Here is an 18,732-nt window from a genome sequence, read left to right as displayed (position 1 = left end):
ATTGAATATCCCTAGCTGCATTCCTAGAGCCTATTAGCAAAAATTAGTAAAAGAACAATGCTAATACATGTGAACCATTGATTTTCTCTACAAGGTTCATAGTCCAGACAACCAAACAACAAACTTTTTATATATATTATCTCTTATAGCTACCAACTCTATCTTACGCTGCTATCATAAAATAACAAGATAAACACAAACGTCATCCTATTTCACAAGCCACTTCATAAAAACTATAGCCAAAAGACACAGAACACATCATCTCTACCAAACACATTGTCGCAATCCGCCCAAACACCAAGTAAACCTAAGTGCATTGTGCCTGCCCATAAAAATGTTGGGTGCCCTCTAGCAGATAAAAGTTCTCAGCCCAGCACTGCAGGCCCCACATGTCAGGAGGACAGACAGGAGGGCCCAAAGCCCAAAGCTTTGCGGCACTCCACGCATACCCACAAGCTAATTATAGCCCCCTCCTTCCTTTCCTCCCTCTCTCGACGTCGAGGTGCACCCCAACCTCTCTTCTTCTCTTCTCCACTCTCGCTCTCGCACGCACCCAAGCAGCAGCAGCAGCCATGAGAGGAGGAGCAGGAGCAGGAGCAGGAGGGCCCACTGCCGGCGAGCCGCCGCTGGGGACGGAGGCGGAGGCGGAGGAGAGCTCGGCGGGGGACGAGGAGGAGCTCGAGCTGGGGCTCAGCCTCGGGTCCAAGAAGCAGCAGCAGCAGCAGCATGCGCCGTGCCGAATCCTGACGGCCAGGGACCTGCAGCCGGCGGCGGCGGCGCTGTCCCCGGACTCCTCCGTGTCGTCGTCCTCCCCCGCGACGGGGGCGAGCAAGAGGGCTACGGCGGAGGAGGGCCCCGGCGCCGCCACCACCTCGCCGGGGACGGTTGCTTCCGGCCACCCACACAGGTGAGCAGAAGCAACGGCTCCAGGATTCTTGCTCCTTCCTCTCTGCCTCATAATTTCATAACGATGTAGGAGTATGACTTGATAGAAAAAAAAACAGCTCCTTTTATGATTCTCTGATGCAGAGTAACTTCAAGCCAGCAACTTTAATTTCTACTTCTACCTAATAGGATTGGTTGCCACACAGTTTTTTTGGTTGGTTTAACCTGTTAACCACGTTCTGCTCACTATTAGCATCATAGGATATCTGCATATGCCTTTTGCTGCAGCTGTGCATAAAACTCACACCGGCAACCTCCCAAGCCCTGATAAAGATTTGCTAGATACATAGGAGTACTATCTACACTATACACCTTTATTCTTCCAAATTCAAGGACAAAAATGAGACCTTTGGCGCTTGATCTGCAGTCTGATATGCAGACATCAACATTAATTCTGTTTTGACAGAACAAAGTGTGCTAAGATTTTCTCTGACACGAGGACCGGATATCGGCACCTGATGAGTTGCTGAGCTACACATATAGGCTTCCAACACTTTTCAACTAATCCCAACTGCATTTCCTGGTTTGGCAGCAGCTTTGGAGTGGTGGGATGGCCACCGATCCGACAGTTCAGGATGAACAGCCTGTTCAACCAGCCTAAAGAAAATACATCTGAAGCCGACACCAAGAAGACCAACACCAATGAATCTGACGTGCAGAAAGACAAGGAGGAGTGCGAGAAGAAGGTGCGTGTTGCTGGATGGGTGAAGGTGAACATGGATGGAGAGGTTATTGGAAGGAAGGTGGATCTCAATGCGCACCGCTCATACAAGACCCTTGCCTTAGCCCTTGAACTCATGTTCACGAAGCCGTCGATCGGTCTTTGCACTTCTCGTAAGCTTGAGTCTGAACCGTCACTTTAAGTAGCTGATAGTTTCACATATTTTCAGATCAGACCAAATTAAATGTAATATAACTTAGTTGGGCACAGTACTGTTGCTGCAAATGATAATTGCTCAAGACAACTAGACATTTGCAACATAGGTCAGATAGTTCACCATGGTGCAAATTGAAAACTACCGCATTAGAATTTATGGTGCTGTAGATGCAATAGTATGGTCCAATATCTCTAGACACGAATACTTAACAATACAAGTACTATCTTGCAAACTTTTCCAGATATTTTGGTTCATCTTGTTGATGAACCTGAATTTATGTTAATCTTGTATTTTCAGATAATACGAAGTCTCTGAAACTACTAGACAACTCAGCCGAATACCAGCTCACTTACGAGGACAGGGATGGTGACTGGATGCTTGTTGGAGATGTCCCTTGGGAGTAAGCCCGTTGCACTTTGTAGCTATTAGAACCTGGGCACTAGAAATTTTCGTAGTTCTAATTTTCAAGGCTACTTGGAATAGCTTTTCAGACAGCTTATTGTGGTGTCTGTTCTTGTGCGCAGAATGTTTGTCGGCTCTGTGAAGAGGTTGCGGATCATGAGGACATCAGATGCAAATGGTCTTGGTTAGATTATCTACCTGCGCATCTATTACATTGGATGGCATTGTTCATTGTTGTATGCTACGGCTGTGTTATTTTGTTAGACATAGATAAAAGATGAAAAAAAATTTATTTTTGTGTCAGCTATTTCATTGTATAAACGATGGAATTAATACTATAAAGTTGAAAATCTACTTTAAAAATATGGGATGATCAACTTCTTTATAGAAACTTTTTATAAAAAATGCATCGCTTAGCAGTTCGGTAAGTGCACGCGCATAAGCCACGGTATAATTAGGTAGAAAGAATGCAACTGGAGAACCTATTGAACAGAATGTAGATGATAGCTTTTAAGTACCTTGTTTTGCCATTCACAGGATTTTAGCATTGTTATTTGTCAGCTATCACACATCCCTTTTGGTTAACCCTGAAAGCTTATACAAGTAGAGATATACTCATAACACTCCCTGATCCGCGTTCATTTTACCGACAATTTATTGCAGGTCAGCGATACCAGGGTATTCACAGAACAGCTGCTTCAACAAGAGGCAGAGCCTGAGAGCTCACGACGAAACAAAGAGCTATACCGCTGGTGAAGCTTGAAGTGCACATTGATGGTTACTTGCCCAGTTAAAATAGCAGAAAGCTAAGAAATATGAGCCACAGGGCTCACCGGTTCTGTTATATTTTTGCCTTGTGGTGCCTGTTTTTGTTTGCACTGTCCATCTGCAAGAGCAATTGGTCGCCTTCTCAAGCGTGCTTTCATGGTACAAGTCTGTCTTAGTTCTATGGTGTTGATCTTGTGCCTACCTGATTATTACTACTGACTCTTGCACAGCCTCACACAGCGCTATGAGTTATCCCTTATGCTCTTTCTTCTCCCTGGAGATTTGTTGATTAATCTTCCTGCAAAATCCCTAATTTGTGTGATGGAAAAAAAGGTGTTGTAGTATATTGCTAAGAAGAAAAAGGACCTTGTTGCAGTTGCTGCTCTGGAGTCTGGGCCATGTGACATTGGCATCACCATCATCATCCGGAGACAGAAAAATGTAGAGTGAAAGCGGCTTGTGTGCTTGCTGAATGCTGAAAGCTCACACTTTGTTTGCTGTCTTGGCTATCTTCGTTTTTTGCCAGCCAAACTGAACAGCGATCCTGAATTCCTGATTCGTTCCTGGATACGCAAGAAAGCGTGCCTGCCTCCGTTGCCTCTGTCGGCCAGGCACCGATCGCTACGCCGCCTGGAACCACACCTGTTCTTCCCTCCAACCACAAATGATTCCTGCAAGCAACCGCACATGCACATGCTGCTTGCTAGTAGTAGTACTCAACTCACTCACTGCCAGATGAGACGTGACTGACAGTGTGACACATTGGAGTGAGTACTGGTACTACTCCAGTAGCCATCTTCCCCAAGGTGAACAGAAACATCATCAGCTGCCTCAGCATGCCATGAAACAAGCATGGCCAGCCTGCCATTGAAATCTTGCAGGCAGGCTGGCCAGCTGAGAAAAGTCAGCAAGGACCATGATCAAAACACCTCTGAATCTTGGTGCTGGCAGGCGGACAATGGCATGAGAACAGGTCATCACTAGTTAGATGCAGGGACGGTCCAAGCACAAGACACAAAAGAATCAGAAAAGATGCCAGCAAGAAACGCAGGAATGGATGGATGCACACGGAAAAGACCAAGGTATATATCACCGACAGCAACAAAGTGGTCCAACAAGAGAAAATGTATATAGAGCACAGTACTACAAGCTCGACTGGACACCATTTCCCAACTACACAAATCCAGGCACATAGCTTCCAAACATCAGATAATATGGAGATAATATCGTCTAAAAGAATCCCACCGAGCGAATCCTGAATCCCTGGAGCACACTCTGCACACCTCTGTACTACTTCACCTGTATGACTCAGGGCGCTTCGGCTTGCTTTGAACCACTGCTTCAATCTTGTCTATGACTTCTGGGGTTAGCAGGGGAATGACATCAAGAGCCCTCATGTTCTCCACAATCTGCCCAGTCAGTTGCCAAATGATGGGTTGGTATTCTTAGATTCAGAAATACTAGTTGACATCTTACTTACCGAAAGAATATATCTTGAGAATGCACGCAGGTGTGTAGAACGTACCTGGCTTTCTTTTGTGGCTCCAGTGATTACGGATGAGACATTTGGATTCGATGCGCACCATGCAATGGAAAGTTGAGCTAATGAAACACCAAGCTCAGAAGCAATAGGTTTTAGCCCGTTCACCTTTCTAAGTGTGTCGTCAACCAGAGATCTGTTTGCCAGGTTCTGAAAAGAGAAAAAAAAGCTACCTTGTTTAGAACAGACTATAGGAAAAACTGAAGTATCATCAATTTATTTGTTAGGGGCAAGTTTGAATAAGCCTATCCAGAAAATGAAAACCTATTATGTAGACAGAGTATAGTCAACATTCAGAACAAGCACAAGTCATGTTCTGGAGAAGTGATCCTGCAGGGTTGCATCCAACCACCATGAACTAACACACAGTTATTACTGTAATTGGTATATAATGATAGTTGAGTGCTGCCCTTGGTATCTGCACATGCCATTTTGATCCTCATGTATGGACAAAGTTGTTATTAAGAGTCTGGTAGTATGATGCTTAAAGGGCATATAGGTGCAGGCTATTGCCATAGAAAAAAAATTGATGACACGATGCTGCAGAGAATAAGCTATGAACATTTATCTAAAATTCAAGGGGAAAAAAAAAAGGCAGGAATGCATGTATCTAGTACAGGAACAAGGTTTCCAATATTACCTTGTAATTTTCTAGGGCAAACCTACTATCAGCAGGTATGTTTCCCTTGGTATACTTTCCAGTGAGAACTCCTGAAGCAAGAGGGCTCCATGTAGTCAAGCCCAGGCCATATGTGCTGTAAAGAGGCAAGAACTCAGATTCAACCTGCAGAAGTACAAAATCGTTACATGATGTGACACAATCACACAAATAAACGTGCACAGCAATAAACTATTCAATTTTAATCTTCAAAACAACCTTCTACAATACAATGCATTTGGTAAGAACACAAGTGATCCTACACTATCAGTTGAATGCAGAAGTTTGTCAACACAAAACAGTATAACCAACATGCCATTTATGGTTTTCTATCACAGAGTTCTGCATTTGCATAGATCTGATGATATATAATTAGTCATGCAGCAAATTGAGTCCAATTCATTACATTGGCTACCGTGAACTAGCAACTCTACTTTTCCAACTTCATCACTGTTCTTCAAAATTTCTGGATTCTGAATATCTTACCAACAAGATTCTGAAGAATATTGTATGAAGAAATCTGCATGGTATGTGACAACTAAGCAGTAATTAAGTGTTTTTTTCTCCTAGGTTCTATCACCCCCCGGTAGTCAACAATATAAATCTGTGGTGGTAACTTATTCGTAGGATTAGCCATAGAGAATGACTGGTTGGAACTACCAGTATTAAAAAGTTCCATCTTGGCCACTTAAGCTCATTCCCTCTGTTTTAAGGCCCCCTTTGGTAGGGCTCCAACTCCTGTAGGGACGGAGTTTAGAGTGGAGCTGCTCGAACATAGTTCCACTCCTCTAGTTCATTTTTTGAGATCATTTCAGCTTGCTCCACTCTCATTTTGCATGGAGGATGGTGCTGAAACCGTTTGGTTGGGCTCCAGCTCGAGAAGAGTTGGAGCTGGAGCCATGCCAAACAGGCCCTAAATGGGCTGAAGCCAGGCCAAATAGAAAGTTTATGGGAGCCCAACATATTCCAACTTGTATGGTACATGAGCCAACTCATTTGCTTAGGACCAAATACCAAGCTGTTAGCATGATAAAGACTAAACATCGAACGGAAAGGGCTCCAACTGTAAGTATGAAAAGGACCCTTGTGGGTTAAGTTGTCTCTACAATATTATAGTAATACTTGAGCTTTCATTGGCACCAATTCATCACTGCTCTGTCTTTTGCCTAGCATGGCATCCTTCATGACACAAAAGCAAAGCATGTAAAAAAATGTATGGCCAACATCGCTGCCTATTTCAGAAGCTAAATAAAAATACTATCACTGGAGCCATGTAGCGCTATATGTCACATCAAGGAGGATGAGAAGTATGCTAGTCATTCTCCCTGACTTCTAACCGGTGCTAATTTTCAAACTTTAGGTAAAATGGACAGATGACAGCATCGTGAATCAAACCGATGCTCTATCAAGTGCAGCCAAAACTCTGATCCGTGCAGGTGGAATGCTAACTAACTAAAGGGATGGTACTTGTGTCTACAGGATCTAGCCAGGAGATCACCAAAGGGACAACAATAAATGTGTAAAGAGAATGATCTGATTCTAATCCAAATCTCGCCTGATCATGGCCGAGGAACGTACTACTACGCATCAGCAATTATACTAGTCCAGTACTACTACCATACTAGCAGCATTAAAAGTATTCGTTTGGATTTTGAACAACAAACAAGCAGAGAAACAGCGGCAAGTACTGAATAGTAGGTACACATGAAATCCGTGAATCCTCATCAATCCGCGCTTATCACCCAACGCCCAACTAACTAATCTCCTTGCGTTTGGTCAAATCGGCTCAAATTGGAATTACTACTACTATATGGTATGGGGATTAGTAAGATGAACTGTGGGGATTGAGATTGGGGGACCTTGTGGCGAGAGAAGAGGTTGTACTCGGGCTGCTCGACGATGGGTCCGACGAGGTCGAGGCGGTTGGCGACGCTCCAGGCCTCGGTGATCTGCTGCGCGGACCACTCGGAGGTGCCCCAGTAGAAGGCCATGCCCTGGTCGATGACCCAGTTCATGGCGCGGACGGTCTCCTCGACGGGGGTGGTGGCGTCGGGGCGGTGGCAGTAGACGACGTCGACGTAGTCCATGTCGAGGCGCTTGAGCGAGCCGCGGAGGCCCTCGACAATGTGCTTGCGGGAGAGGCCCTTGTCGTTGGGGCCCTGGCCGCCCCAGAAGAGCTTGGTGGAGATGACGACGTCGGAGCGGCGCCAGCCGAGGTCGCGGATGGCCTGCCCCATGATCTCCTCGGCGCGGCCGTTGGCGTAGACCTCCGCGTTGTCGAAGAAGTTCACGCCGGCGTCGCGGCACGCCTGCAGCAGCGCCTTCGCCTCCTTCACGTCCAGCTGGTTGCCGAACGTCACCCACGCCCCGTACGACAGCTGGCTCACCCGCAGCCCCGACCTCCCCAGGTTCTTGTACTGCATCTTGTTCTTCTTCCTCCTCTCGCCGCCGGCGTCGCTCGGTCGCCGCCGCCCTTGCTGCTCGTCGCCGACGGCGGCTTGGATCTGCTCCGTTCGGAGGAAGGAAGAGGTGAGGTGAGGTGAGAGATCGCGCCGCGCGGGGGGCTTCTTCGGATGCGTTGCCTATTTCACCTCCGCGTAGTGGGGCACGTGTGCTCACGTGGCACGGACAGGTGGCCCCCCTCCGCGCGGGGCCCACGTGTCATTCTATACTGAAGACCGTGGTGGGGCCCGCAGCGGTTTGTGCCTGACAGGTGGGGCCACGGAGTGTGGGGCACACCTGTAAGTGACGGGTATAGGTGGGTGCGGCGCGGCGTCAGTGGGGCAAGGAAAAGCTGGAGTGACAGAAGAAAAGCATCCCACTCCCTCTGGAGAGCGACCCACGGCGAGGCTGACACGCTGGCCCCACCAACTGACAGATCCAGGTAGGAAGACGGCGACGCGCTCGCTCGCTTTGCCATGGAGCTCTGTGCCAACTGATTTAAAGCGAATTTTAACCTTTATATTATGTCGTTAATTTTGTTTATACTATAAGATAAGATATACTGTATTAAAATATATAATTTTTTTATCTTTTATATTTATCTAACAAAAACGCTGCAACTGTTCTACCACTGTACTCTTGCACTGCAAAAATTCTCTGTAAGCTCTGGAAAAAAAGAATTTTCTGCATTTTCCATGCGAACCCAAAGATTCTGTGACAACACACGTCACGTGTCCCGTGCATGTGATGCATCATGCGACGTGCTGCATCTGGTTCTGGGAATCGGCCAGAGCGAGGCACGCCCCGGATCTACGCCCCCTGTGCATGTGACGGCTACGTCCCAAAGTGAAAAAAAAACAAAATAAATAAAATAAAAGATTAAAAAAATTGTATTTTTGGCCTGAAACGAACACGATGCAGCATTGAAGAGTTGAGTTGGACCAGGCCTTTGAAGGAGGTGGGCCTCGTAGGATGGCCCAAGAACGGGCCCATGTTAATTTGTCTCACCTCACATCGACATCTCGTCTCGCCCTTTTTACCTTTTTTTTATCATTATTATTTTCTCTCTGGTCATCTTCGGTTAGTACAAAAGCGTGCAGAGAATAATGATAGGCGTGATGATCATTAAAGGAGGGCTACCATATGTTGTGCCGCGGAAATTTGAATCCACTGCAGCTAATATATTCTCGACCACATTGATTGGCTGAAATGACTACACGAACTTTATGAGATTCTTATTCCCATTCCTTCCCTCTCACCAAAAGCAAATAAAAATGACGAATTTTATTCTACTAACTCAAAATCCACATTTTATTTATCTATGCTCATTTTATGAAAAAAAAAGTATGAATGGTGACCACACAACGCAAATTTTATAAATTACTCTCTTTAATTTTTTTATTTAACAATACTGATTTTAAATCTATGCTTGACCATCTATTCTATTCAATTTATTTTACAAATATTGTTATCTAAAAAAGACTTCTTTTACAAATATGTAAAATTATAAGTCATGCTTGTTTAAATAGTCAAATCTGAATGAATAGATACATATAGAATTAAATTAAGATGAATGTTCCCTATAGGTAAAATATGCTTTGCATCGCAATTTATATAAAAATAATCCTATATATTTTAAGTAATATTATAATATATTCTCTTTTATGCGTAGTAAAATAAAAATATAATCCTAGCTGGCAAAAGACGTGGGCCTCGCGCTGGGCCAACTAACGGGCCCAGTTCCGCAACATAGTGCAGAGGAGAGGTATTTCCGCCTTCACTTCGCATCCAAGCTCCGACCATTTCCACCACCCAAATCCACCTCCACCACCCGCCGCCCTCCGCCGCGCCGCGCCGCCCCCCCCTCCGCCGCACGCGATGGCCGCGGCGGCGATCCACCAGTTCGCCGAGTGCATCACCTGCCACGCGTGGAGCCCCGACCACTCCAGTAATCACCGCCCCTCCCCGTCCCCCCCTACTCGATCCTCCTCTTCTCTAGATCTCGCGCCTCCGGGGTGTTCCCGTTTGATTTCGATCCTTGGATCGCCGCGCGCCATGGCGGACGACGCTGGGTACGGGTGCTTCCGGTTGGTACGGGTGGGATTCGTAACCGCGTTTGTAGGGTTTCCACCTGCTCGTGTGATGGAGCTCCATTTCGAATCCTCCGGTAGCAATAGTTTGTTGTCGTGTTTAAAAATATTTCGAGATGAGAGACGTCCTGTTTCTTCGATCCGTCGTGCTGGTTTCGGTGCTAGCAACAGCATTTCCTGCTGATGTATGAGTTTCTGTAGAACAAATACCTTGCTAAGGTGGTTCCTAGGAAACATGGATCGCATCCGTAAGATGTTTTACATGATGGGAAAGCCTAATTTTACTCAATTGTTCTCTTGTTGGTCTAGGATGAAATGCCAAGTACGCCCTGAAGATTTTCATGTTCGTTGTGGATTTTGCTGCCACACAAATCTGTGCACTATACTTGTATTTCGTACTACTTAACGCTAGCCCTTGTTTGGTCATGTACTGGTGAATGTATCCTAACCCATGGCAACAACCAATACATGGCATAAACATGGTTGTAATGGAAAATTAAGTAGGCTTCGTGTGAATATTTTCGGGTCTTCAATTTTCCTCTAATGTAAGTCCACTTTGCTTGTCTGCTGCTAATAGAAGGTATGAATTGAACTCCACATAATGCATACTTTATCGGAATCCCCACTGTTACCCTGATGTATGCAAGTTCTGTGGGATGGGTGTTCAGACCATTATATTCCTTCTGTATTGACCTCAGATGATATCATCTTCTTGTAATGGCAAAACATCTTCTGTAATTTAAGAATATTGGTTTTTCTTGCCCGATAACTTAATAATACTGTTAAATGCCTCTATAATGTCTCCATTTTTTTCTTTTTATGATGCGCATGTCATGTCTGCTTGTTTTTAACTTACTCGAAACCTTTTCTCTCTTTCAGTGATTGCCTTTTGTCCAAATAACAATGAAGTACATATCTATAAGTTCTTTACCGACAAGTGGGAGAAACTACATGTTCTTTCAAAGGTACTGCCTCTCTTGTCCAATGCAGTAGTGTCTACTGCATGATCAAATAGTGTCTGGAATAGATTGCAGCAGTTGATTCATTATCTTATTTGCCTATATCTTGCAGCATGATCAAATAGTGTCTGGAATAGATTGGAGTAGATCTTCCAACAAGATTGTAACGGTCTCACATGATAGAAATTCGTAAGTAAACAGCAGGGATCAATTTTCTCATCATGAAGCACCTTCTTATTCCATAAGGGTATAAATGCATGCCATTATTCCTTTTTGTCTCTATTACCTGCAGATATGTTTGGACACAAGAGGGACATGATTGGGTTCCCACCCTTGTTATTCTCAAGCTAAATCGTGCAGCTTTATGTGTTCAGTGGAGCCCAAAAGGTTCTCTTTATACCCTGCCTTAATGCTTACAAGCACATTGGATTTTTATTCTACTGTTTTTGCTGAAATATGCTTTACAATTGTTTACATCAGACTCTCCAAGTTTATATGCTTTGTTACACTCTCAGATTGCAAATATAGGTCATGGAAGCCTTCCCAAATATTAGTCATCTTAGAACATGTCACTACTCTCATGAATAGATGACCCATATTTTCCAATGTGCAATACACGAAGGGTAATGAAGTCATTTGACTTAACTTCAAGATCCTTGTGCATAGCTGTACAAGTTATAACTTTTAAGTTTTTAAGCCTTAAGTATGCTTGAATATGAGATGTCTAGATGCATTATTTTATCAGATTATCTCAATCATGCTGCCATATTCTGTTGGCTGTCAATATGCTGATATGGCAAAAAGAGCATACACTTGTAATCTGACATGCAATATCATGAAGATGAGCACTTTTGAGTAGAATTTTGTTGTCTATCTGTTTGCTGGATGACTATGGATCTGCCTTTTGAACTTTATTTTATATTGTTTGCAGAAAACAAGTTTGCTGTAGGAAGTGGTGCTAAGTCTGTGTGCATTTGCTACTATGAACAAGATAACAACTGGTAATTGTAGCTTTAGTTGACTACTACCTTTGGGTTCCTTAATTTTATGTTAGTTATGTCAAGCATCCAACTGGGGAGTGTGTTTCAGTGATTTAGTTCATGCAATTAGTGTGGTTGATGTGCCACTCTTGATATGTATTTTTCTTAACTGCCTGGATCTATCCTCTACAGGTGGATTAGCAAGGTTGTTAGGAAGAAGCATGAATCTTCTGTCACTAGTGTTGCGTGGCATCCAAACAATGTGAGTATATCTTTCCTTATAGCGTGTTTTCGTTATGGCTGTGTTTGTTTCTATTTTGTTTGTCTTATATTTATGAGATGCATATCTCCTAATCCCACTCATAAGCAATTCTGTTTGACTTATGCATGCAACATCTATGTATATGTAAGACCTGTTTCCTTTGGAGGTAATATTTCCTTTTGCTTGCTTTCACTTTTCTTCAGATACTTCTTGCAACAACATCGACTGATGGTAAATGCAGGGTATTCTCCACTTTCATCAAGGGCGTCGATACAAGGTGGAGCTTGCTGTTCTTATACCTATCAGGATCCTTTGAATGATTTGGTTATCTCATAGCTTTTTCTTGACCAGGGGATCACAAGCGAGCACCTCTACTGATTGGAAATTCGGAGAGGTATTTGCTATATTTTTTGGCCCAATAATATATTGTGTACCTTCTATTGAAGTGTAAATATGTCTTGCAATCTGCATCTTTGCGACTATAAAATATGCCTATCTATTGTGTTGTTCGCACAACTTCTTAGACTAATGTCATATTTTTTAGCATCAGTGATTTTTTTTTAAAAAAATACAACTGTTCCAAAATATAAGCATTACTAGGTTGTTTAGAAAATACTAAGGTTTAGTAAAAAAAAATCCCCTTCTAGTAACATCAGTGATTCATTTTTGAATTTTGAATTGCTTAGATTCCCTTTCCAAGAACCTGCTTGGCTGTAGAATCATTGCAATCATGAGAATCACAGGAATCAAGCCTAGAAATGCTTATATTTTGGAACGGAGAAAGTATCAACTAAGAACTTGATAATCTATCATGATTCAAACCCTTGACAAGACATTGTGCTTACGGTATCTGCTATTGCATTTTCAGTTTCCTGTCAAAGCGCTTATCGTCCATGTAACATTTTCTCCTGTTTGGTTGCAGCAAATTGCTCAGCTTGACCTATCGTCGATGTGGGCATTTGGCGTAAGGTGGTCACCAAGTGGAAAGACACTAGCCTACGCAGGTTCTCCCTACTACTAGTTTCTTCATCCTAAACCTTTTTTTTTAATTTTTTACCACATCATCTGGCATGCATCATAGCCTTGTACCCACCAGCACTTTTACCTGTGAAAGGTTCTGTTTGTTCTCGATATATGTTGTCTACTTTACTAAGCTAGTTGAACTTCAATTAAGAAAAACACTATCTTAGACCTCTGATAGTTCACCTTTTATCTTCTGTAGAGTTCTGAGTTCTAATTGAGATTATGAGTGTTTTCTCGTATTTTTATTTTTTACTTTTCCTTACCAGCTGTGTTTGCATTCCCATATGGGACAAATATGTCTCTGATATATTGACAAATATTTTCTAATTGTTTACAGATTTCCATGAGACCTTCTAGAGATATTGAAATGTTTGTTATTGTATGTTTGCTAGGTCACAACTCCATGATATATTTCGTTGATGATGTTGAAGCATCTCCCGCTGCACAGAATATAGCACTGCATGATCTGCCTCTCCGTGATGTGGGTCAGCATTTTCCCTTCTGCTAGTATTTAGTTTCCTATGATTATTTTCCGTGTTTCATAATATTGGGTGAACTCCACAAAATTTCAGATTCTTTTTCTTTCTGAAAAGACGGTGATCGGTGTTGGATTTGACTGCAATCCTATGATCTTTTCTGCAGATGAGACTGGACTATGGTAAGCAAAGATGTAGATAGCAAATTAGCAACTCTTTGTTAAAGTGGCTGCCTTTTCCTTTTTATTCTTAGAGTGCATTGCTTCCTATTAAAATCATCTACATAGCTAGCTGCCTAGCTTCACTTTAAGGGTTAAGGCACATTATATTTTTCTTAATTTTCCTCTTGTTAATTTCAAAGCATCTTTCCAACGGGTTTTAGGACAATTGTTTTATATTAATATATGGTTCTCTCATAGGAGCTTTGTCAGATACTTGGATGAAAGGAAAGTCACTACATCAACTTCAAGAGCTTCGCAGGTTTCCTTTCTCCCTTCGTCTCATTACTTGGGCAATATGTTCACTTTGGATCGGACAGATAGAGATTCATTTTAGTGCAGGCTTTCATGTGTGTTATTCCTTGCTGTTCTGCTGTTATATGTAACTGCCGTCCACTATCTATAGGAAGGTGAACATACAATGTAGTCTAACCCATGGTTTGAATTACAGCCTATATGTTATAAAAGATTTGGACCTTTTGTTTACACACACATATTTACATTTCTGGTTTTCTATAACTGAAGTGGAATTATGCTTGGTTGAAAAAGAAAAACATTCTGTGTATTTAGCGTCTTAGACCTCATCTATTGACTCCTTATTATCATCTGCAACCTCAACGCAATAGAGATGTACAATCACATGTGTTTTATTTTGTCTCAGCTGAGGCAGTGGCAATAACATGAGTGTCCTACTGGTCTTTGCCTTTAGTTGAGCAATACATAGAATACAATAACCATAATTTAACAAAGAAGTTAACTAGATTAGGAAATAAATACTAGAATATCTCTACTACTTAAAAGCAGAGTCCTCCGTCCGTCCACTTCCCCACCTCATGTAACGTAAACACAACAGCTTCTAGAAAACGAGAAAAAAAATCAAGTGGTTTCATAAGGAAAAAAAAAACGTTTTTTTTCTCTCTATGGGCCTCTATTAGCATATTGCAATGCATGAGTATATTACTAGTATGTATAAACAGTTATTCCATGGTCTATTTGAAGAACTTACTAAGTTGTCATTGCACAAGAACTAACATCTGAATAAAATTTATGTATCAGCTATCTGAAGCCCTTGGAAAGCTATATGGTCAATCAAAGCAAGCAGCAGGCAGTGATACTGTTGAACCATCAAAGCCTCGTGGTGGTGCTCATGAGAATTGCATAACGTACACACTATACTTGTTTTCTTTCATTCAAAGTTCCAAATTATCATGTCTAGACTACTAATTATGTATTTTTTCAGTTGCATTGTGCCATTGAGAAAAGGAAATGAGAGAATTGTGAAACGGTTCAGCACGTCAGGTTTACAACATATCTATGTGGACTCCCTAAATTCTCCTGTTTTGTGTCCGGACATAACATATGCTAACATTTCTGACCTCATTACTGTAGGAATGGATGGCAAAATTGTGGTATGGGATTCAGAAAACCACATCGACATTAAGAAATAGCTCCAAGGAGGGTTTCAGATCTCAATCACCCAATGAACTTCTATTGATGCATGCAAACAATGGCAGCAGGCCCTGCAGGTTTTAAAGATCCAGGGCTAGTGGGGAGACTGCTTGTTTTTGTTGTAGCTGTACACAAACCATTTCTTTAGCTGGCTCCTTAGCATAGAGGCTATTTTTGGGCATCTCTATAAGTTGGCTTCATTTTTTGGGCAGTAACTTGGTATTGAATTAATATTGTGTAATACCTGTAAAATCCTAGTTAGGCAATTACATAAATCCAGCATCATATACCAGTATTTTTTTTTACAGTATCTGTGTAAAATAACCATACGTGGAACTCACCCGAATGCACCACTTTGTTCACTGCTGATAATTGCTGCCCATCTTGTTTGCTTTGGTGTGCCGTGTGATAATACACGTTGGAACCTGCGGGCTCGTGAGGCTCGCTTGATGATTGAAATTTGTGATCTCAGTCTGTGTAATTTACTTACTGCTCGAGAAGCATGAAATCAGGGGCTGGCGATATGTGGCCTGTGGGGACCGACCTGCCATGTTCGTGGATCCCCATTTTTATGCCCATCTACCCAATAATTTGAGACATTCCTCCGGGTCGGTCAAATTTGGATGTACTGTATGACATGAATGATGCGTCCACTTTGCTTTTGTCCAAAGAATAGCAGCAGCAAATCCACAGGCGACGACTAGTGATCACGCGCTGCTGCTGTTTCGATTCATGTTTAATACAAAGTGTCGTGGATGTCTGAAGCGCACAAACTCTCATGCATACATGGTGTGCACTAACTCAATGTACTGTCGTCTAGCCAACTTGCATGCATACACGGATACACCAACACGTATGGGAGACATGCTGCCGTCTATCAGACCATCACACGAGTTCTCCAAAGGCCGTTGAAGAAACCTCTCTATGGGAGCAGCGAATATAGCTGCAAGAAATATCGGTAGCTAGCTGACAGAATGGAAATCAGTGTTCTCCAGGCATCTACAAAAGTCAATCAAATTTCTATATCTCCCTACACCTGTACATCTTTTTTCTGTTATGTAAAAACTTGTTTATTTTTCAATCAAATTCATGTGGAGAATCTCGCCTCTTCGGTGATTTCTCAAAAAGAAGGTGAGGAAGAGAGGGATTCAAGGTAGGCAAGCGACGATCGATAGCCCGCGATGGTGGTGATAATAACGATGGTTAAGGCGGCCTATATAGGCAACAACGACAGTGACCTGATAATTAATAACGATGGCTCTCGTGTATTTGGGTTTGGCAGAGGCAGATCGCTCCGCCCTGAACGGAGAGGACGAAGGTGGCGCAGCATTGCCTCTACTTAGGCCATTAATTGTCCATTTGTCCTCTGCATCTTCGATCTAACCCTGTGCAACTCTACCTCTCCAAACCATACCTTTTGATTTTTCGGAAAAGAAATGAGGAGACCCATGCCCGTCCCCTACACGCGCGTGTGCAACACCTGGCACGTGTGGATGCAGCTTGTTGCGCTCATCAGGCCTGGACGAGCTACGAAGCTTCACCAAGTGTCTCGATCTTCCCAGCTTGGTCGAGCCTTTTTGCATGACCTCGGCTAGGAAGGCCACGTAGGCAGCCAAACAAGATAAATTTGCATCCCGTAGATATGGGCTAAATTTGATGCAGACAAACAAACACACCATATACAAAGTCTTAATGATAAAATATTTTTTCATATGACCTACTCGCTCGCTCCGTCCAAGAAAGAGTTCATTTTTAGGATATCCATGCATATACATATAAAGCTAAAAATACTAACAGTTTATTTACTTTTTTTACACTTAAATGTATCAGTATCTTACTTTTCCAAACTCACCTGTATTTTTTTCCACCACTTTATCAAACTACAATATATTAATTGCTTCTATGATAATATATTTATCCATCATATAAAGCCTTTGTGGCATGGCACAGAGGGAGTAGTTGTCACAATCCCCATTTCACACGAGATGTTAACACAGTTTGTTGCCGTGCCCATGTAGGACCGATAATCCTCAAAGCTCATGGCTTGGACAGCTCATATGAAACTCAGTTCGGATCGCCTAGAATTCATAACCATAACATGTTGAGTCTAATTGAGGTTTTAGCTTATGAGATGCTTGTTTTGCTCACTAGCACAAAAGGTCATCATATATTTTTATAATTAGTGCTTCTTAACTGGTACCTTGATCTTTAGTTATTATCAAATTACTTGTACTATTTAGTAAGTTCTTGAAAAGTTACTTAACGAGCGTAACAAGTTGATCAAGCTAACTCACAAGATGGCCCAAGCTGTTATCTACCCCTACCGCATAAGACTAGTTTTTACACACCGCCTTCTCACTCGTTGCTTCATATAAATACAAGGTTCTACCTCGCAGAAATAACAAATATTTCAATCAGGTATCTTATCTGGGTCGGAATTCCCAAAATTTTGGAAAAAAAAATTCATTCAAAATTAGGAACGTGCCACTTTGCCACTATCCACCTTTGAGCTTTCACAATAGAAATATAAGAGATTTGATTCGGTCCAACAAAAAGTACCTCTACCTATCGGTATCGCGCGGTATCAGATCATTTCTAATCGTTGGATCTAATAGTATATATTCTACTCAGCTAGATCTAATGGTAAGAAACGATTTAGTATCTCGAGATACTTTTTGTTGAACCAGAGCAAATCTTGAAATATAAAGCTCCGGTTGGAGGAGCTTATAATAGTTGTATGATTCATTCAAATTTGTTTGTATTTCAAGTGATATTATAATAACTGATATTGCAAGGGAGATAAATAATACACGTAATAACGAGCGAATTAATAAAAAGCAAGACGTAGACAAGGTTAGAGAGAGAGAGAGAGAGAGCTAGATGGGGCTCCCGAAGGCGAAGGCGAAGGCGGAGGAGGCGTTCGGGCGGGAGGTCCAGCGGCGGAGGAGGTCGTTGTACTCCTCCTCCTCGACGATGGCGGCGCCCAGCTTGCTCCTCCACGCCTGCTCGGCCTTGGCCAGCTCCATCTCCGCGTCCTTGATGAGCGAGTCGAGGTCGAGGCCGAGCTCCACGCCGACGTCGAGGCTCACGCCGAGCCCCTTCTCGATCTCCTTGCTCCTCGCCCAGTACCTCTCCTCCAGCATCGCCAGGAACTCCTCCTCCACCCTCTCCGCCACCTCCACCGCCTCCTCCTCCGACAGCTCCATCACCAGGCACGGCTTCTCCTCCTCCGCCTCCGCCTCCGCCTCCGCCTCCGCCGCCGCCCGCCGGGATCGCGACGAGATCGTCCCCTTCTCCATCGTGATGAACCCCTCCTCCTCGCCCGCCTCCTCCTCCATCTCCGCCGCCGAGTTCTCGATCGTGATGAACCCGCACCCGCCCCGCTCGGATCGGATCGCCGCCGCCGCCGACGCCCGGTTCCGGAGGCAGCTCAGATCCGGCAGGCACGACGCGTACGATCCCTTGCCCTTGTTCTTCCTCTCCGCTCGTCCTGCATGGCCTGCACGTTGTTAATTAGCTTTTTCTTAGTAAAATTAATGACACCATTAGCGCCACAATTAGCGTGCTAGTAATTAAGTTAAGTAGGAGGATCTAAACTCTAGCTAGGGTTTCGTCGATCATACCATTAATGTTAGCGCCGCC

General features: G+C 43.3%; 3 protein-coding genes across 4 annotated transcripts; 2 read left to right on the top strand and 1 right to left on the bottom strand.

Annotated features, from left to right (window-relative positions):
- The first annotated feature begins 493 nt into the window (after positions 1 to 493).
- Positions 494 to 3,181, top strand: LOC102720022 (auxin-responsive protein IAA10). 2 transcript variants are annotated; one of them, XM_006648056.2, is made up of 5 exons: positions 494 to 907; positions 1,478 to 1,779; positions 2,121 to 2,223; positions 2,348 to 2,409; positions 2,889 to 3,181. In XM_006648056.2, exons 1-5 carry the CDS (start codon positions 573 to 575, stop codon positions 2,942 to 2,944), a joined length of 858 nt encoding a protein of 285 aa, XP_006648119.1. In that variant the 5' UTR covers positions 494 to 572; the 3' UTR covers positions 2,945 to 3,181. The 2 variants fall into 2 exon arrangements, with proteins under 2 accessions (XP_006648119.1, XP_006648120.1); XM_006648057.2 differs by having other exon boundaries at positions 496 to 907; positions 1,481 to 1,779.
- Positions 3,182 to 4,051: 870 nt separating this feature from the next.
- Positions 4,052 to 7,753, bottom strand: LOC102719741 (probable voltage-gated potassium channel subunit beta). Its single transcript, XM_006648055.3, has 4 exons — positions 7,051 to 7,753; positions 5,174 to 5,317; positions 4,519 to 4,683; positions 4,052 to 4,402 (listed from the first exon to the last, which is right to left on the bottom strand). The coding sequence occupies exons 1-4, from the start codon at positions 7,612 to 7,614 to the stop codon at positions 4,289 to 4,291; spliced, it is 987 nt and encodes a 328-aa protein (XP_006648118.1). The 5' UTR covers positions 7,615 to 7,753; the 3' UTR covers positions 4,052 to 4,288.
- Positions 7,754 to 9,430: 1,677 nt separating this feature from the next.
- On the top strand, positions 9,431 to 15,487 carry LOC102719460 (actin-related protein 2/3 complex subunit 1B-like). Its single transcript, XM_006648054.3, has 15 exons — positions 9,431 to 9,581; positions 10,603 to 10,688; positions 10,795 to 10,871; positions 10,975 to 11,069; positions 11,614 to 11,683; positions 11,855 to 11,924; positions 12,128 to 12,201; positions 12,276 to 12,318; positions 12,847 to 12,928; positions 13,340 to 13,428; positions 13,520 to 13,605; positions 13,843 to 13,903; positions 14,698 to 14,804; positions 14,882 to 14,940; positions 15,031 to 15,487. The coding sequence occupies exons 1-15, from the start codon at positions 9,512 to 9,514 to the stop codon at positions 15,087 to 15,089; spliced, it is 1,128 nt and encodes a 375-aa protein (XP_006648117.1). The 5' UTR covers positions 9,431 to 9,511; the 3' UTR covers positions 15,090 to 15,487.
- Positions 15,488 to 18,732: the final 3,245 nt, after the last annotated feature.

This window comes from Oryza brachyantha, chromosome 2, assembly GCF_000231095.2.
Source record: "Oryza brachyantha chromosome 2, ObraRS2, whole genome shotgun sequence".
In the NCBI taxonomy this organism is placed as follows: Eukaryota; Viridiplantae; Streptophyta; class Magnoliopsida; order Poales; family Poaceae; genus Oryza; species Oryza brachyantha.
Note: the sequence above shows the minus strand (reverse complement) of the source record. Positions and strands in the feature narration are given on the sequence as shown.

What these genes read in the sequence shown, in the direction of transcription:
- LOC102719460 (XM_006648054.3), top strand. Translation starts at nt 9,512, where the DNA reads ATGGCCGCGGCGGCGATCCACCAGTTCGCCGAGTGCATCACCTGCCAC. An exon ending in GTCTCACATGATAGAAATTC is followed by an intron (nt 10,872 to 10,974) that starts GTAAGTAAACAG and finishes TATTACCTGCAG; the next exon opens with ATATGTTTGGACACAAGAGG. An exon ending in TGTTCAGTGGAGCCCAAAAG is followed by an intron (nt 11,070 to 11,613) that starts GTTCTCTTTATA and finishes TATTGTTTGCAG; the next exon opens with AAAACAAGTTTGCTGTAGGA.
- LOC102720022 (XM_006648056.2), top strand. Translation starts at nt 573, where the DNA reads ATGAGAGGAGGAGCAGGAGCAGGAGCAGGAGGGCCCACTGCCGGCGAG. An exon ending in GCTTCCGGCCACCCACACAG is followed by an intron (nt 908 to 1,477) that starts GTGAGCAGAAGC and finishes CTGGTTTGGCAG; the next exon opens with CAGCTTTGGAGTGGTGGGAT. An exon ending in ATCAGATGCAAATGGTCTTG is followed by an intron (nt 2,410 to 2,888) that starts GTTAGATTATCT and finishes AATTTATTGCAG; the next exon opens with GTCAGCGATACCAGGGTATT.
- LOC102719741 (XM_006648055.3), bottom strand. Translation starts at nt 7,614, where the DNA reads ATGCAGTACAAGAACCTGGGGAGGTCGGGGCTGCGGGTGAGCCAGCTG. An exon ending in TTGCCCTAGAAAATTACAAG is followed by an intron (nt 4,684 to 5,173) that starts GTAATATTGGAA and finishes TTCTCTTTTCAG; the next exon opens with AACCTGGCAAACAGATCTCT. An exon ending in GAGCCACAAAAGAAAGCCAG is followed by an intron (nt 4,403 to 4,518) that starts GTACGTTCTACA and finishes CTGACTGGGCAG; the next exon opens with ATTGTGGAGAACATGAGGGC.